Raw genomic sequence first — 18,411 nt, forward strand, 5'->3', positions numbered from 1 at the left:
TGGTCAGACATATCGTTATTCGGCGTATTAATCCCTGTGCCTACCGCGAATCGATTTTTGAACTGTTGTGCGGTCTTTGGAGACGGACGAATGTTTTTCTTCAATTATTAGGCACCGGGAACGCTCATTTCAATCAACCGAAATTAATTATACATTCTTTTATGATAAACGTATAATAAGTTAATATTGTCAGGAAACGTTTTAGTAATGTAGAAGTTCACGTTTAAACATCCCAAATCTTGTCACAATCGAAATGAAAAATCATAGGAATTTATTCATATCATATTCAATTATGAAGTAGAATAGCAGAGAAGAATAATCATGCATCGATGCATATTATACCGTACAGAGACAGTGGCTACTTTTATCCATATAATTAAGGTAATTGCAATATCCAGGAATGAATTTGTGCACTTGAAAATTGATACAGTTTGTTTAGACTTTTTGATAACGGGATTATTGCAGTTGCAGGTAATCGGATAACTAATGAGGGTTTCTGAAGAAACGAACTTCCCCCGAAAAACTGATTAAACGATCCTCCCACACGCTGGGTAGTCTGACGTTTAGGTAGCTGCACTGACATTTTCTATGCGAGCGCTCAGTGCAGCATTCTTTCCTCAATTTATCTGGTTTTATATCCTCCACTATGATTCCAGGCTCGAATAAGAGATTAATGAGACGTGCCACGGAAGACCGCCATAACGCAGTTTAGCACTGTAGCTACGTCATTTGTGCTCGCTCTCAGAAGGAAGAGGCAACACGGCACGAATGCGCGCACGCAGGTGTGTGCCCGCAGCATCCTTGCTCCGCGAAACTCCGTAATGACTGTCGCTCGTTTAGATTGGTTTACACGTAATGCGCTGGAGGATGTAATGGTGCGTGCCCGATTAATACAGAACGCTGTATATTAGTTCTGAAATTATGACCGCCTTGCGCGCCAAGACCCGAGATTTACCCGGCGAGTTGATTTTCTGGACGCGTACAAATAAACTCGCGGCTACTTGTCGTTTTGTTTCCTCAATTAATCAAAGACACCGGGCTCTCTGCAAATACCGCTCCAGATCCGCTCTTTCGCTGAATACGTTTTATCTTAGTACTCTGAAGCTGCTATTGATTTTACTTAATTTAATGGCGCTGGCGCTTTTAATCTGGATGTGTCAAAGGACTCGCCTGTGTGTCACTTGGGACCCAGTAGTTTGTCGTAATTCGATGCTTTAGCGAAACATGAATAAAATTATTGTCTTGTATGTCTCGTTTGATCTCATGCAAACATTGTTTCCAATATTTGTTCATACAGCTGGTAACTTCAGACTAAATTGCAGATTTGTACATGAAAATTTCCATTTTCATGGGTTGTTTTATAAAAATTGGAACAAGAGAAATGTTTCTTGTATCGACTGGAAATTCTTGTTAATCTACAGGTCCTCTTATATTTTACAATTTTGTGTGTAAACCAAGTACACACATGAAAATCCGTAGTTAATTTAAGAATAATTTCAGGTTGCTAAATTTGTAAGCCATTGAATTGAAAATATTTTGTCTGCATCGAATCTGAATCTTTAAATATTTGCATATATTTACCCAGACGTGGTAGAATATTATCGTACACAATATTGTTGTATAATTGTACGCAGAACGGATTTGAGCGTGCTTAGTCTATCGGTTGAGATTTATCGCGAGAACCGCGTCTGATACGGAGATTACGAAAGTTTGACGAGCTTAGGCTTCCGCACAGTGACACTTTCCGCAGATTACTCTTTCATTCGCACCCCAATTACGCGGTAAGCACGTATTCAGTTCCTTCGAAATTGCAGTATGTCTCTGGCTGCCTCTTATTTGAACGATAATTCGCGTACGCGTTCCCCGTTAATCAACGGGGATTACGCGATTTGCGAAAGTAATTAGCGAAACGTATATAAAAGATTGGAACGTACGAAAACGCGCCAGGAATTCTCGCTGGCGCGGCGTGTATAACATTTCCATACCGATAATTAAATGCGAAGCTAGTTAAGTGCGATACGGAAATGGCGGGTTACGAAATTTTCTTTTTATTCGTACCGGCCGCCCCGAGGCGATCAATCATGTTTTTACACGGCCGTCGGTAAACCTGTAACATTAGCTCCGTTCGATTTCACATTCCATGAAGACATTATTATTACACGTTGCACGAAATTACACTTTCGATACCGTGAACGGGAACGCTCCGTGTTGATCCGAACCTTTCTTCGATGCGAAAATAACAAAAATGCACTTTCATAGGAACGGTGTAAACACAGTGTTCAAGCACTCTGGCTTTTAATGTTGAATTAATTTTTTCGTATGTGCACGCAAGCATAGTTCAAGTATATAAACTATGGAGTAAAATATGGATACAATTCTCGACGTTCAAATCTCGAAAGTTTGAATATAAAATAAAACGTAAAGTATTAACCATTTTTCGTATAGTAACGAATTAATTACTCATTTTTTAGAAAAGTTCCTTATTTCTTTGAAATCAGAATACAATTTGATCCTTGTATATATTATCAATAGTTGGGCATTGAAGTAAATTTTTCTTTCTGCTAGACAACTATTAAAAACTAAGAAGTTGTAAACACTATAATCCTGAAAAATATATAACACAAAAGGATGTTGTCTCGCAATACATATAGTCAACCGTAGATACAGTGAAATTCAGTCACCATTAATCGAAGGTACATTAACAGCAGAATTAAATAGGACCGGTTGTTGCACTACGTTTCCAGGGAATTAAAATGGTCGAATTTATCCGCAACCCTATTCGCGCGTAGCTAGAAATTAATCTTGTTTGAGATTTCGAATGGCCGTGGAAAGACGTAGAAAAATTCGGGCTTCTCTCTCGAGAGCGGCTGAGCGGGGCCTGCGATAAATCCAATTCCAGTTGCTAACAGGAACATGAAAGTCATTCCATTTAATGTAGAATATCAGTTTTATTTTCGCGGCCCCTTAGCCGAGATACTTTCCAGAAAACTTTCGAGGAGGGAGGAAGAGGAAGTCTCGTCTCGGTTCCTCGTGGGTGCCCTCGTCTCCGGTTTTGACGTGCTATGGTCTGAACCTCTCGAAAACCTTTCTGCGCGACACAAAGAGAACAGAGGGGTCAGGGAGAGAGCGAGAGATAGAAGGGGGACGGCATGCTGGGGGATGGGGGATCGGAGACGTAGACGGTGGAAGCAGGGGGTAGGGGGTCTTTTCGTAAGCGTAATGAAACTGCCTAGTAATCTTAGAAGCTGTGTACATCCCGTCTCACCTCGTCGCGGCAGTCAGCCGGGTTAAATGTCTTGAAATGGATATTCCTGCTGGTAGTAGACGGTAGATTCGGATGCGCGCCGGGGACGTGCAGAAGTTACCGTTTCGGATATTACCACGCTCCGCGCTGCTTAAGGCCTCGACGTGAATTTCGTCTCTCACCTAACACCGGCCGCAGCCTCAGGAACTGCGCGCCCGGTATTTCAACCAAGAGAGACAGAGGGAGACAGAGAGAGACAGAGAGAGAGAGAGAGAGAGAGAGAGAGAGTGCGCGGCCGAGTCATTAATGCCGCGCCACGTGAGGGAATTCTGGTCTCCGATGCTCGCCGTTTTCTGTGTTATAATTATCGTCAACCACGCGCGGCACGTTCCCTCGATAGACTGTACTGGGTGTCCTGCGGGACTACAGACTAACTTATACCTCGGCTCATTGTCGACCGAAAACGCCCAGAGATACCACCTATCCATCCTTATTAAGCGATAAACCGTCGCCGCGCACGGGAGTCTCGCGAAACTAATAGCCGACGAGTTTTTGCTGTGTTGAGTGCACTGCTTCGTTGCGAACACGCATCTGGGAACGTGTATTTTGTGAATCGTTTTCGGGTGTGATGGTAGTGATGACGAGAGAGATTGATGTCTGCGGTTCGCTGAGATTATGTTTATCCTCTTGATAGGAGTGAATCAAGCTAATGATCCTCTTATTGGAATTCTTTTGCTGGAATCATGTGTATTATGTTTCAAGGGGAATTAATTTTGTGGCAATTCAGATAAACATTTCTGTAGGAAATAGTTCTTTACTTACAGTCTAGGAAGTACGACCCACATTAAAACAAGACCTTCCGCAAAATTGATTAGAATCAAATTGAAGTTAGGATGAATCTTTATTAATCGAAATGCAGTAGGAAGTGCGCTACTAAAGTTTCTCCTATTTTTCCGAAGGTTCTGAAAATCAGCGGGCAGCAATTGTCCCAAAAAGACAGCGAAGCAAAGCGATTGAAGGCGAGAGCGTGGGTGGCGTTCACGTCCGGTTGCACCACTTACGTCAGCGTAGATAAGAGCCTCTATTTCCAGGATTAAGGATTTGACTGACGTTGTATTTTTGTCGCGGTATCCCGGTTATCGGCGGTCAGCGTAAGAAGAACAAAATGGAGAGAAAGTTAGAGGAAGAGAGTGAGAGGAAGAAAGCAGGCTACAGTTGACACGACGAGGATCGCAGGGGTGGGAGAAAGAAGAACGGACGAACTACCCCAACGAGACTCACAAAACATTATTTCCAAGCTGAACGTCACGCGGCCCAGCCGGCAGTTAGATCAATAGATAGAGACGTCGGTCCTCCCGTTTCTCTACGTCGAAGCGCCGTCATGCGAAACTCGAATTCAAATATAGAAATGTCTGGCCCAGTGACATTTCGCAGCCCGTATCAACCCCTGATCGAGGATCGAGGAGAATTCGCCACCGCGGGGCGGCACTCTCTCTCTCTCTCTCTCTCTCTCTCTCTCTCCGCTCTCGCGCTTTCTCTCTATCTCTCGTCATCGCTATCAAAGGATCCGTCGAACGGTTCGAACCGATTTTATTTTTTTCCCACCGAATCTCTCGGCGTCGCCTTCGCGCCGACAGATCTCGTAATTAAATGCTCGACTCTCCTTTTTCCGACGTCCCTTAATGTCCGAGGATCGACGGCGGAGTGAGAGATACCTTGTTCAATTTCGAATTTCTTTGAACCACTCACCGATCCGATGAACGATAGGACTATTGGGCCGGGTGGACGATGTGCCGTTCTTACCTGCAACAAGCAACAGAAAAGACATTTTAATTAAACTGCTCGGCCAGCTGGTGGCGAGTTTACGCGACAGTTGGGGGTGATAAGCTATCTTTACTGGGATCTGGTTTTCTTCGGTGTCTCAAGTTATTCGTACTGATTTGATGTTTTGTGACCGGGTTATTCTATCTATTATTTTCGCTTAACGTAACGCAGATGTGTCAAGGATTTATAATAGCACTTTTCATTGTCGATAAACAGTGAGAATGGTGCTGTGAACTTTATTTTTGAGATGTTTGTTGGATCTCTTGTTTAATCAACACCGATCCAGTGGTACCGAGCAACTCTTAATTAACGAGATAGCTCGGCCAACCGCTCAGTCTTCTCAAGACAGCAACATTTCGATGTTTTTATGGAAACCGTCGCATAAAAACCTGCACTTTGTGCCACTTTCAAGAAGAACGAATTCATTTCATCTGGCCAAAACGTGGAAGTGTCCGAAGGAACGCAACATGATAATGGTATGAAATTTTCACATTTTTATTTTGAGCAGTTCAGGAGAGCCGCTTTTCAAACTTCGTGGAAAACTGGAAGAGCAAATAATCACTTGAATTTCATAAAGATTTCGATACAATAAGGTGTCTAAAGGGACCGAAAACGAAGAAAGGAATCGACCATTAGTCAGAACAATTCTTTATACTTTCATTTTTCGAACTTTATCAGAATCGCTCTTGAAACCTCTCCGATCAATCTTTGAAAGAGCAAATTGCTGCTAGTATTTCATGGAGCTTCGCAAGAGCATGGGATAAACAAGCTGCATTGCGCGGCACCTTCGAGCTCGTCGAATTTATTACGTTTTGATAAAAAGCGCAAGTGTCCGAAGTTTCCGTGCGCAGTTTCGCGTTAGTATCACGACGGATGTTGGGTACCCGGAAAACCGGAGCTCTGTTACGAAGACGAATACACCCGTTTATAGCGAGTCGCGAAGGACCTCGGGATCTTGTGTACGTGTGTGTGGCGCCAGAGCAAAATTTAACCTTGCTACGAATGGCAAGGAACGATCCGACACGTCGCGCGTGACTCAAGAGCGCATCTATATTCGGTGCGACGATGGCAAAAGTGCATCAGCCCGAAGCGAGGCTAGCCAAAGTGTGCTGTAGCCAATCAATCCGCTAAACGCACGTATTTATCCGCGCCCGTCGTCCAGACGACGTGGACGTAGTCGTTACGCTCGGAGATAAATTCCCCGATGTCTGGTTAATCTGATCCGCCGAACCCGACGGTGTTCGACTGGAAAGCTATAGCGCGGGTCATCGTTTAACCCGGCTCGATCCTTGCACTATTATTTTATTACCCTGCTACTGGCCTCTCTTGGCACCGGACATCAGATCGCATACTACTGCTATCACTCGCTGTTACGTCCACTTCGACAGGCTTCCGTCGATTCTGGACTCGACCAGCATGACTGGCTTCTTTTGTACACTTTTCGCATTCTCGAACTATGAAATATCGATCAAACTTCATGACGAGATAGCGACGCGATAAAAAGCGAGATGTATGTACAAGTGTATTTAACAATCAGTTGTAAACATTTGGAGAAATGGTGCAATCTTGTTGCATAAAGAATTGTAAGGAACCGTGATACAAATATATCTTTTCACAAGTAAGTATTTTGTACTTAATATCGCATATATATTGTTCTTACCATTTTTTCTTGTAAAGAAAGTAAGTTATGAGGAAATAAATACATTAATAATAGAAATGAACGAGTAATAAAACAAAAAATAATATAACAATAGTGCCAAATTCTTCTGATATTTTTAGTTTCCTGTGTTTCTCTTACGCATTTCTCTCATAAATGTATAAAACCCACAGTATACTTATGGTATTAAAAGAGTTTGAGGACACTTGCATATTATCTTTGACGTCAACATCATTGAAGGAAGGAGAAATACATTTCTATTCAACTCCTGCTTCTTAAAATTGGTAGAGAACATTATTTGACTTAACTGAAAGTAAAGTCTCAGCTTATTCCCACAACAGTATCTTAACATACTTTCTAAATATTTACCATTTTATGTGTTATGTATTTAAATGTATTATAAATGCATAGAGCCTACAGTCCATTACGAACAATATATAAACGACAAATAATTGTTGCCAGAAGCTTCCACATTCCATTAGAACCTAAAAGAAAGCGCTTGAATTTGCATCACAGGGTAAATATCATTTTGTCAAGTCAATTTTGTAGACTCTTTTAGACTCTCCATGTAAAAGGCAACGAAAATTGTATAAAATTATGTTCACTTCCGTACGATCGCCCAACAATAGAGCTGCGGATTATTCCAGAAAAAAGGTTCAAATTCCCCCTCCCCGCAAACTGCAAAGGAATTACGAAATAAAAATCTCATTATTTTCATTGAAACGTGTTAAGGCACGCACACACACCGGTAGAGATAGTAATGAGAAATTCTTTAAAAAATATTTCTTCTCAGCGTTGTTTTTAAAGTTATGCAAATCCATGCGAAAACAAGAAACAAAGCTGTCCCTGGCCTGAATTCAACAGCTTATGCATGAACGTCGCTCCCTTATAAATTAATATGATAATTTTATTTTTTATGTTGGGGAACAAACGAGCGTTCTTCTATACCTACACACGGGAAAACATTTTATATTACAATGAACGTTCATTATTAATTTTGATAATTGTAACCGGTCAACGGATACAATTACTTTCCCACTAATAGTAGGAAGTGACATTGAAATGGTAAAAATTACTTTTTCGAGTCGCCAAAACTCCTTCTGATAATCATCATTTCAGTCAAAAAAGAACCTACATCCAAAATTTCATCCAATTCTGACGATGGACATAAACGGAAACTTCGCCAATCTCAAAAATGTTATACAATTTATTTCGCCCTTTAAGTAATTCAAAATTGATGCGAACCTAAATAAAACAACAAAGTTTGTAGTTCTAAAATGCTCTCCACTTTTAAAACAATAATATATAATATATAATTTTATTTATATATAATTTTTATGCAATAATAATAATTCCTGAGGAAGGATGAAAGTGGAAATGATTTTTGCGGCATGATACACAAGCAAAAGAATACTGAAAATATTCTAATTTGAAAAAATGTAGGACTATTTGGTACTCAAAAGATATTCCACGTCAAAGCGAAATAACTTGCCTTAGTCATTTTTTATCAAATGAACTGCTAGATTGGCAGTCTTGACCATTGTGAAGCATGTTGATAATTGAATCATTCAGACGAGCCGCTAGCCCCGGTCCCGACAAATTATTTCAATAAACAAGCACGGGCACTGCCGATCAAATGTGCACGTTCACAAAGACAACCAGAGACGCAGCACGTGTCAGAAGTGTCTGGCGGTCTCCGCGGGGTTTCGATCAAACGATCAACTAATAACCTGCCGAGGCTCTACCTTTCCCGAGAGCAGTGCCAGTACTCCCGACTCTCGGCATTGGGAACGTGCTCGGTTTCAGGATAATCCCAGCTGCATTACCTTGATGAGTTCCGGACTCCATTTTCGAGCCCAAGAAATGTTCAGTGTTCGCCTATCTTGAATATAGCCGTCCGCCGCGCGTTTCGGCTGCACTCATTTTCACGCGTAGGGTTACGCGTGTACGTCGACAATATCCGCGACCATAAAAGCCTGGGAGTCGGGTGCAGGTGTATCGGATTTTTGTCACATTTCTTAATCGCCCCCGATATCATGCAACAAAAATGAAATTGATCTGCGAGACACCGCAGATTATTGGCACAAGCAATTTCGTGAGTAACAGTTAATAAAATGCTCTAATTTCTTTTTTTTTAGAAAATTGTTGTCAATTGCTGGATAAATAGAATTGGGTAATGGTGGTGATGTATGGTAAGTTTCAACTCGATTGCACCATTCGATCGCATGCCACGATATAGTAATCGTAGAACGTCATACAAGAAATAAATTGAATATAAGCCTCACTAATTCTAAAAGTTTCAGTGAAATACTTCGTACTTCAAACAGCTAAAACTAAAATCTTGCTTAAAAATCAATGGCGAGATTGTAGTTTGACATGTTTGCTCGCACCATTCATGACCGCACAGAGTCACAGCTACCACATTTTACACATTTTACAGATGATTTATTTGATCTGAAATGAACAAACGTCGGCAAAGAAGAATCATAGGTCTCCAAAAATGAATTTACATCTTCTATTATGCAAAAAAAAAACAACATTTTGGTGGTCTTATACTTCACATCATAAATCAGATCTAGCTGCGACGGTCACAATGAACACGTCTATTACCATTTGGAAGCCCGTATATCAGAGTTGCACCAGATTTCGCATTTTCCCGAGCAGATTCGTGGCAAACTGAGAGGAGACGCGAAAGAGAGTATACATATCTTTTGGCTCGTAAAAGTGTTCCGCCACGAATTAAGGAGATCTCCAGCTTCCGTTTCCCGTGTGCTTGTTCAGGCGTACCTATACATCAGGGTTGCATCGCGAGACAGGTAGGAGATGTCTCGAGGGAGGCGAGTGTTTGGATGCGAAAGACGACAGAGAAAGAGAAACGGCGGAAGGAGGACAACAAGGCCGAGGCTCTGCCGCTCTGACAGAGCTAATTTATCCTATATTGCTACTTAGCGAATCTACTGAGATTTCAGTATCCCGAGGAGCGGGACGAATCGACTTCCGGTCAGGCTACACCTCTTGGGGATGGAATTTCACGGAAATTACTCTCGGTCGGAACAACACGGTTAATCGATTCGCGAGACAGAGGGTGCACCATCCGTCGGGGACCTGTAACTATTGGTTAATCGCACTAGTCGAGACAAAAAGATCTGTGATCGCTTGCAAAACAGCGACGAATTCGGCTGGAAATTGTTAGAGACTGTCCTAGGAGCTGATCAAACTAATTGAGAGAAATAAATCGTTATTCTAAAACTGTGTTCATAATGTTAGCAAGTTTTATAAAGTTCTAATAGAATCGCCATCTCATGTGCCTGACTTACAATTGTGACACGTGCTCAACGGAGACGAAGCACGTCACGTGACAGGCGCGTCGCGGACGTGAGGATTGCTGGGGAATAATCGTCGCCGTAGGAGTTACGTAGAGTGACAGAAAGGTCTTGATCTGGCCACACAGTACAGGAGCTACATATACATTTATTTCTTCGTTTAATCATTTTAATGATATGAAAATAATGCAACAATACTCTGTAATCCATCGAATATTCACGTTATATCGAATCCAAAAATGTTTGTCATAGATGCATAAAACCGTCTAGTGATCATTACGTCTTATGGCGGTAGGCATAGCACATAGATGCTAGGACCGTAGTGCAGTGCAGCTGACGATTTCGTGGTAAATCCGCGGGAAAGTTAGTCTGCGGTCAAATTTTGATCCTGGAAGACGCGGCCGGCGGTCCAGGCATCTAATCTTGGTGAAACAACGACGAATCCGATGAGCGAGCGAGCGTGAAGAAGAATCGGCCGGGAGAGAGGAGCGGAACGGTTAGTCGGCGAGCTCATCTTAGTTTCTCGACTAAATCTCTCTAAGCGGGCTAAGCAAGCTCCAGTGGCAATTCGTAACAACTATTAGCGAACCAACATTCATCTCGTTTAACTCGAGTTAGCGCCCAGGACGCGTAAACCAGGTGCGGAGGCTGTGTTAGCAAGCCGCGTTGCTTAATGCGCGCGTTGGCAACGGGAATCGCTCCACTAATTTATACGAAGCGATGCGGCCTATTCACACCGGCGACACCATTAATCAATATCGTTCATTAGATCGATACGACGCGCGGACCCCCGAAGCCGCCTGCTTAGCCGTGCCGGACAGCCCTTATGGATGCAACCCCCTTTCAGCCCCTCCCCTCCCCCCTCTCTATCTCTCTCTCTCGGAAACTGGTTCTCGCGCGCCCCTAAACAGAAATAATTAAACCGTTGTTCCCGCGCCGACGATATTCGACCCAGTTGATCCGATGCCAATGCGATCTTAATCGAGAACGGTTTCGCGCAATCGTAACTGGCACGGGACGGCAGAATTTCTTAGCGGATTGCTCATTACCATCCTATTAAGAATATTGAGTCGCGCTACCGTTCCGACTCCGGAACGATTTAGACCCGATTTAGAAGACTTCTGAACCACTCTCGCTGAAATAACGCGGGCACGAACGTTCATGGTCGTTGTCTTCGGTGTCCTACTTTCGCTTCATTGTAGGGAGCACCAAAAGTCTGAGGATGCTGGGAAAAATACTAGGCGACTTCTTCTTCGAGAAGTAAAGTATATATTCCGCGAGACTTTATTGGAACAAGCGTGGAAACCAAAACTCCAGCTTCTGCGTCTGACTACTAGGTGCTGATTTTACTTCGGCTGAAATGAACCGCAACGTTGCTATGGAAAAATGTAACAATTGTGGGAGATATATACGGTTGCAGACAATGTTTTTGAGTGATGATATAATTAAAACTGTCTAATAATAATGTAATACTTTAAGTCACCTATTGATCAAGGATGAAAAACATACGTCTTCTATGTCCACCTATGCACAGACCTATCAGTACAGACATTGCATCTTATGGACTCTTCTGTTTAGGCCTCGGGGAGCTCTAGGAGACCCCATACCTTTTCGTTGTCGCACCCAGTGTCGCCAGATAGTGCCGAAACGGGCACCAGAGGGGTATACAAGTACCCTCTCTGATGACCAGAATAGAGTATGCACATCCTTCAACGTCCCCCACTAAGACCGTAGACCACGGTGTCCGTGCCGTGGACTGGTCTGGTCATCAGAGAGGGGGTACATCATCTCACCGTGATTCCCCTCATCTGACGACACTGGTCGCACCCCATGTTACCGATAGTTCGCGGATTTAGGCATATTAGCAAGAACTGGATACTCTATACTGTCTAAGATTCTAGTTTATTCTATATCGTATATGTTTCATGGTGAGTTTAATGTTGTAATTTTTTTCGGAAAAATGAAGAATATTAGTTACAACAGTTATTGTATTCTTTTTCCCCACCCTGTACATGACTATTCCACAGTAAAATTAAATGAACATCTTAGAAAATTTTGGATAGAGAAAAATGTTTAAATTAGACAAAAATTAAGTTTTATATTATGAGAATATTATGGCAAATGAGGTGGCAGGAAATTTTGGTGCCATCTCTTTCTTTATCGTATTCTCAAAGTAGAAAGCCAAAAATTTTCGGAAATCTCGAAAATTGAATGTTGTATTGGGCGAATATGATAGCGAAATAGGTAGCACGAAAATTTAATGCCACCTCCGTTACTATCATGTTCTATTAGAAACCCAAAAATTTCCGAAAATCTTCAAAAACTTCGAACATTGAGTTTTGTATTAGGATAATGTGATAGTGAGAGAGGTGGTAGGAAAATTTTGTACCACAACCCAATGACAAGCCAGACGGTCGAAATTTTTTCGAAAATCTCGAAAATCGACGTTTGTATTAGGAGACTATGATAGCGAAAGGGGGGGCACGAAAAGTCAGTAGTAGAAGTCAACAATACATCAGACATTCCAAAATTTTTTTTTTTCAAAGTTTCGCTATGCATACACGGTCACATATTCTTGCGGAAATCAGTAGTATAACTGTAAAACAAGTCCGGCGTTTGGGAAAGATTGGTGGTTCAATAAATATATGATATACGCAGATATGCTATTTTATTACATTGTCTTTATTTATTCATTGTAGATTCATACATAAACTTTTATTTATATTATTTATAGGAACGTTGACTGGCTCAGAGAGTCTGACAACGCTGTAAAATCTAGCAGAGTTTGCAGACTGCAAATTTTCCTGTGTTTATGCAATACGAGTATAGTGAAGTGCGTGGTGCAGTGCCTGTTGCGTGAGTCAGTACACCAATAATAATGATTATTTCTCGAAGCAGTCTTTTCGGCCAGTATCATTGGCCACTTCCTCTCTGATAATATACACCGACGCCCGTTTTTCACCGGGGGAATAAAGAATAGAAGAGAAGCAGAACAAGGAAGGCAGGGGCGGGGACGAGTCGGTGCTGCAAACAGGAAAGCTAATTTCACTCGAAATGCTTCGCATTAGCGGACGGAGTATCAAAGGCCGCTAATATATCGCGGCGCTCGCATTCCGCGGGTACAGATTGTGCACGCCGGACATGTCCGCGACGTATTATGTTATTATCCAAGTCAACGAGCGTGAAACGGTCAAAAGCGGCCTAGGGAACACCTGGAGAACCTGCCTCTCGAATCCCGGCGAACCGGCAACCGTCCGTCTGTCGGAGGTTACGTGTGTGTATGTGTGCATGGTAGAGGGGAGAAATAAGCTCGTTAGCGAATGAGTGGGCTCCTCTGCGTTCAACAGACAAACTGGCTAAAGTAAACGAATAAATGTCAAACGACTTTTCACACATTTAGACCCAGGCCGGATACGCCACGGTCCGCGATAACCGAGCCCCGCAGAAATGGAACCGGGCAGGGATAAACATTATTTTCGTGGAACGTTGTGCCACTGCGGACCCCTCGGACGCAGATTATGAGGTAACGACGAGTGGCTCGCCTCGTTAATCCTGAACATGTTTTTCAATCCGCGAAAGTACATTTGATCCTACTTTTGCGAGACTCCTTTTCGACGGTTCACCCGTTACGCTGCTTAACAACAGAGCCACTGCATTTAACCCTTCTACGCTCGAGAAAGCAAGGTGTGTTTTGTGAATTAAATGAGGATTGACATTCTTTTTTTTATGGAAAGGATATGGCTCTTAACCTGCGTGCAATGTGTATACATTGTTGTGATGCTAAACTGACTTATGCATATCAACAAGAAAAACCTTCTTTTAATCCTTACATTTTTTAATTCTGAAGTAATCTAGATTAGTGAAGAGACTTTAGCTAACCTCTAAGAATTCATACGAGACGCTACATTCTTTATTAGGAGAAAGGAAGATGTAAGGAAACAGAGAGTTCTGTGTTCGAAGTGGAAGCCTACTTCAGCGAGTGTTTTATTATGTTCTGACCTAGTTTGCCTCGTTTGTTTTCCCGGTTCTGTGCCATGTTTTTTCTTATTTCTGGAACCCTTTCTTGCCGTGCATCGGGGAATCAGACCTTTCAGATACTTCTAACGTGATTTTGTTTCGTCAACAACCCTTCAAGCATTGTGTGGCGAAGACACAAGAACTGGCGCGTACAAATCGCTTCCGAACACATTGTTTGCTTAATAAACATTTTGGGACAGAGAGGGAAATCCATTCAGAAGGTGAGACGACAAACTTGTTGTTTCATGACGTATGAACCTATGTATTAAGTGAGAATAGCCATTAAAACAGTTAGATCATGTACAAAAATGTTTGAATTAGAAGGAAATAAAGTGACAGCGTGTTCGAAAAAGTTTTTTAATAATCGAGATGACAAGTACAAATAATGCCATATGAATGCCACGTGTAACCATGTGAATACTACTTTATTACCCAAACGCTGAGGAATGTCTGATAAAGGTTAACATGTCACACGTCGTTGAGATACAGCTCGACAGTCTCTGAAAATATCCATCCATTTAAACAAATAAAGGTCATCAGAGTACTCTTTGCACTATTACCATTAAAAACGAACACATTCAACTGATTGCGAGCTTGCGAACAATTTCTCCTCTCCGCTCTCGCCCGCGATGATAAAACAACGAGCAGCTTTTACAATACAATGTAATTTGTAACATAATTGAAAGAACAGTATCCCGGGGAAAGAGGCAGGTAATAGAATCATTGCACACTCAGAGTCTACTTCATTCTATGCGCGCAGGTTATCTTAAAAACAGCGAAGAAAATGCTGAGAGCGAGTGTAGTTATATTACAAAAGCCATAAACCCTAGTTCGTTGTAACTTACAGCCTCTGCTAGGCGCGCATCTTGCGGATCTGGGTCACACGAGAGCTCCATCAAATTTATTAACATTGACGTTGTCTCCCGCGTCTTCTCATGCTTAGGCGTATATGTATGTATATGCAAGGTAAAATCACAGCGAATGTAAATCTGCTGTATTACTACGGCATGCTAATTCTCCCGGCAATTCCTGATGCATCCTCGACGACGCACAGTGGTCCGGGCGGCCGATCTAGCAGTCCATTTGATAAAATGACTTATCTTATATCAGTATTTGATGCATTTACATAACTTTCTAAATGTGTAGCAATGCCGAAAACGTCGATACAGTAAATTTTCTATAGACTCGAAGGCCTTTCGGGGGGATTTCTTCGCGCCTGTATTATGAAATTTAATAAAAATTATAATTAGAACAGGTATTTAAAACTAAACGTTTTGTGAATATGATTCTGTCTGCCGATTGCACTTAATATTTGTAAAAAAATTTTTATCATGAATACCATTATGGATTATTGTTTATTTTAAAACTGAATATGATTTTTCAGGCAGTTCCGATAATGAGACAAAAATGTTTTAAAAAGTTAATCAACATGTAGCGGTCTACAAATTTCAATACAACATATTTTTAAGAAAATGTTTATTCTATAAAAAATCAAATATCATTATATATTTTTGACTTCATAATAGTGTAACTGATGTCAAAACGAATTCAACGACTTACATTGTTATACCTTTAAACTTTAAAATAGTGCTAAAATCTTCGTGAACAGCTACATCGGTTGCCCAGACCTCTGTGCGACATCCGCAAGATCGACGCTGAAGAAGTATGCGAGTACACTTTAATTAACGTCACAGTTAGAAAAAAGAAATATTCAGTTGCCATGGAAGGACCCTCGAATCTCCGCTAACTAATTGCGGTCAACTGGAACTCCGGAGCACACATATTTTTTACATGGTTGCGACAGATCCTTGCCGCCGACAAACGACCTACTAATAAAGATTTGCGAAAGATCCCGGCCCGTTAAGCCACGATACAAGAAAACTCTAAGTGGTTCGGGCCTGTTATCACAACGGTGCTAGATAACGTCGACCCGCTGATTAAATGGCGCAAGAATACGTCGCTGGCATTATCGCCCTAAAACTACGACGTTTCGCACAGATTTCGCCGATTTATGGGATCCTGCGTGTTTCGCTGTATTGTACTCATTTTGTCCTACATTATTCGCTTATTAATCCTCCTCCTTCGCTGAGGAGGAATGACGGCTTGCGAATCTGTGATAGAAATCGTACACTAAACAATTTCCTTACTTTAATGTTGTAAAATCGTAAACAGCATTGAACTGTCCAGAAATATTAGGCCATTCCGTAAGTTGTGTTGTCTCTTATTCGATTTGAGGAATGGTTTAACATAATATGAAATACTAAATACTAAGAATTTAAGAACATCATAGTAATGGCGTCAACTTTTTAAAATGATTACTACACGAAATCAATTTTTATTTATCTCCTGTTTATTGCAATGAGTGCAGAAGATTTTTATTTGGTCAAGTGGTCATTAGACTCCGGGTTTTTACGCGTGTCCGATGGAAATAGGTAGAAGATAATAAGAAGAGAATTTAGAGACAGCAAAGTACTGCTTCCAACTTACTAAACTTAGCAGGGGAAGAAATATCTTTTTCATCATAATTTTCTAGGCTCCTGTTTTTGTATAATTTATGTATAGAACTTTTATTTTGTAGAAAGATCTAGTGATCGCTGGACCAACCTGCAAGGGACATCTCTCGCATTATTCCCGCGAAATCGCAAACGGTTAGAAAATATCCGCGCGGCTGATACAGCCATAGTACCGATGCACCTCAAACATCCTCCGTCGTTCCAACTTTCCGGTTCAGGAGGCGGAAGCCAAACTCCATCCAAGTGCTTGTAATTGGTCGGTATTTTCCACCCCCACGCAGCACCATACACCCGGTGGCCCAATTTAATATAACTTATGCATATTCAATAGTTTCCCCGCGGCGTCGTCGTCGTCGACGTCGTCGTCGGAACTGGAAGGGGTTATGCACTCCGGTCGAGAGGGAATGGGAGGGTCGAGAGATGCACCACCGGAAGGACAAAAGCTGGCCGTGCTCAGCAATTTCCTCCGCCTCCGCGGAAAGTTCGCCGCCTCGCGAAGTTTCGAGGGAAGCCGTGTAGATGACGATTGTGCCGCGATTTACCGCGATCTGTCACGACGCAGACTTCCCGGCGAACTTGCCAGACCCCGGCAGACGTACACTCTCTACGCGTCACGTGGAACGCATCCGTCAGGTGCATCGGGCCTTGTGTATCGCGAGAACCACAGCAGATCACCGGTGAATCGTTAAAACTGAATTAACGATGCCCAACCAACCGAATAATTGCTGTACGATACGGCGACCGAACAGCAATGAAGCAATGGATAAAACAGATAAGTCGATGCGCGATTCGATTGCGGATTGTATTTCTTTCTTGAAGAATAGTGTGGAAAATGGACAGTAATGTCTCGTTGTATGTGAAGGGGATGTGCATGAAACTTGTGAAAAAATTATCCCCGCTACCATGCCTGGGTACCTAACCCAGCCACCTAGGCCTTCAGAGGTGCAGGAGCTTGACCATCAAGACGTCTAACTTAAAAGGGTGAGAGAATAATAATAAGTTTATAAAACTTATTTGTGGTTGCTTATATTTTTAAGGAACATTTGCCAACATATTTGTGACATTTTTCTGGTTAAAGCGCGACCAAACATGACATCCTTTGAAGCATATTTGTTTATTTAATTCACGATTCAGTACAACCTCCATTATTTTACCAGATTATATCCTCCATTGTTCGAATACGTACGTGTTTCACGTGTAAACAGTTTAATGTAAAGCGAACCATACACAACACGATTTATTGTATGTATAAATTCTCGCCTTGTACACTACATACAGTCTCATGATTAGTTCGGATAGTTGAGGTTCTGCTGTATTTGACATCATTTCAACCAGTAAAATGTCCTGAACAGGATGCTGGTAAAAATTTCATAAAAAGCAAAATGGTTTTGTCACTGTTTTTTGTCTTGGACCTATTAGTCAATTCTTCAAGGGGGCCACTTAAAGGACTGCCGAACTTCTTCTCCGAGCCACATGGTCCCCACCATCAATCAGTGCGTTCCCCCACTACTTAAGGTGCTACTACTACTACTATTACTACTGGCGATATGTAATCGATTATCCATGAACAGATAGAAACAAAAGCATTTCAGTTGGTACGGCTATGTCAAATAGTGATGGTTATCACTTCGCACATTATCGGAATAAGGAAGTGGTAGAAGGAGCCAAATTTGGCCCGCGGGTCGCCAATTGGGCAGTTGTTTGTGAAGGTACATGTATTGGAGAACAGTTAACACTAGAACTACCGAGCACTAAATGCAGTTGGCATACATTGCCTTATATTAATGACAAAATTGCATTTATTTAGATTTCGTTTGAGTTTTGTTTAAATAT

General features: G+C 41.9%; 1 protein-coding gene across 6 annotated transcripts in view; it reads right to left on the reverse strand.

Moving 5' to 3' along the window:
* Rbp6 (RNA-binding protein 6) overlaps nucleotides 1–18,411 on the reverse strand; it is a 1,047,152-nt gene that overhangs the window by 334,635 nt on the left and 694,106 nt on the right. Inside the window, exon 6 of one of the 6 annotated variants that reach the window (XM_076447556.1) lies at nucleotides 4,994–5,047. The exons of the other annotated variants lie outside the window; for them this stretch is intronic. Coding sequence (XP_076303671.1) covers nucleotides 4,994–5,047 — 54 coding nt within the window. The remainder of the gene's footprint in view (nucleotides 1–4,993; nucleotides 5,048–18,411) is intronic. 6 annotated transcript variants of the gene reach the window in all.

This window comes from Lasioglossum baleicum, chromosome 3 (genome assembly GCF_051020765.1).
Source record: "Lasioglossum baleicum chromosome 3, iyLasBale1, whole genome shotgun sequence".
Lineage (NCBI taxonomy): Eukaryota > Metazoa > Arthropoda > Insecta > Hymenoptera > Halictidae > Lasioglossum > Lasioglossum baleicum.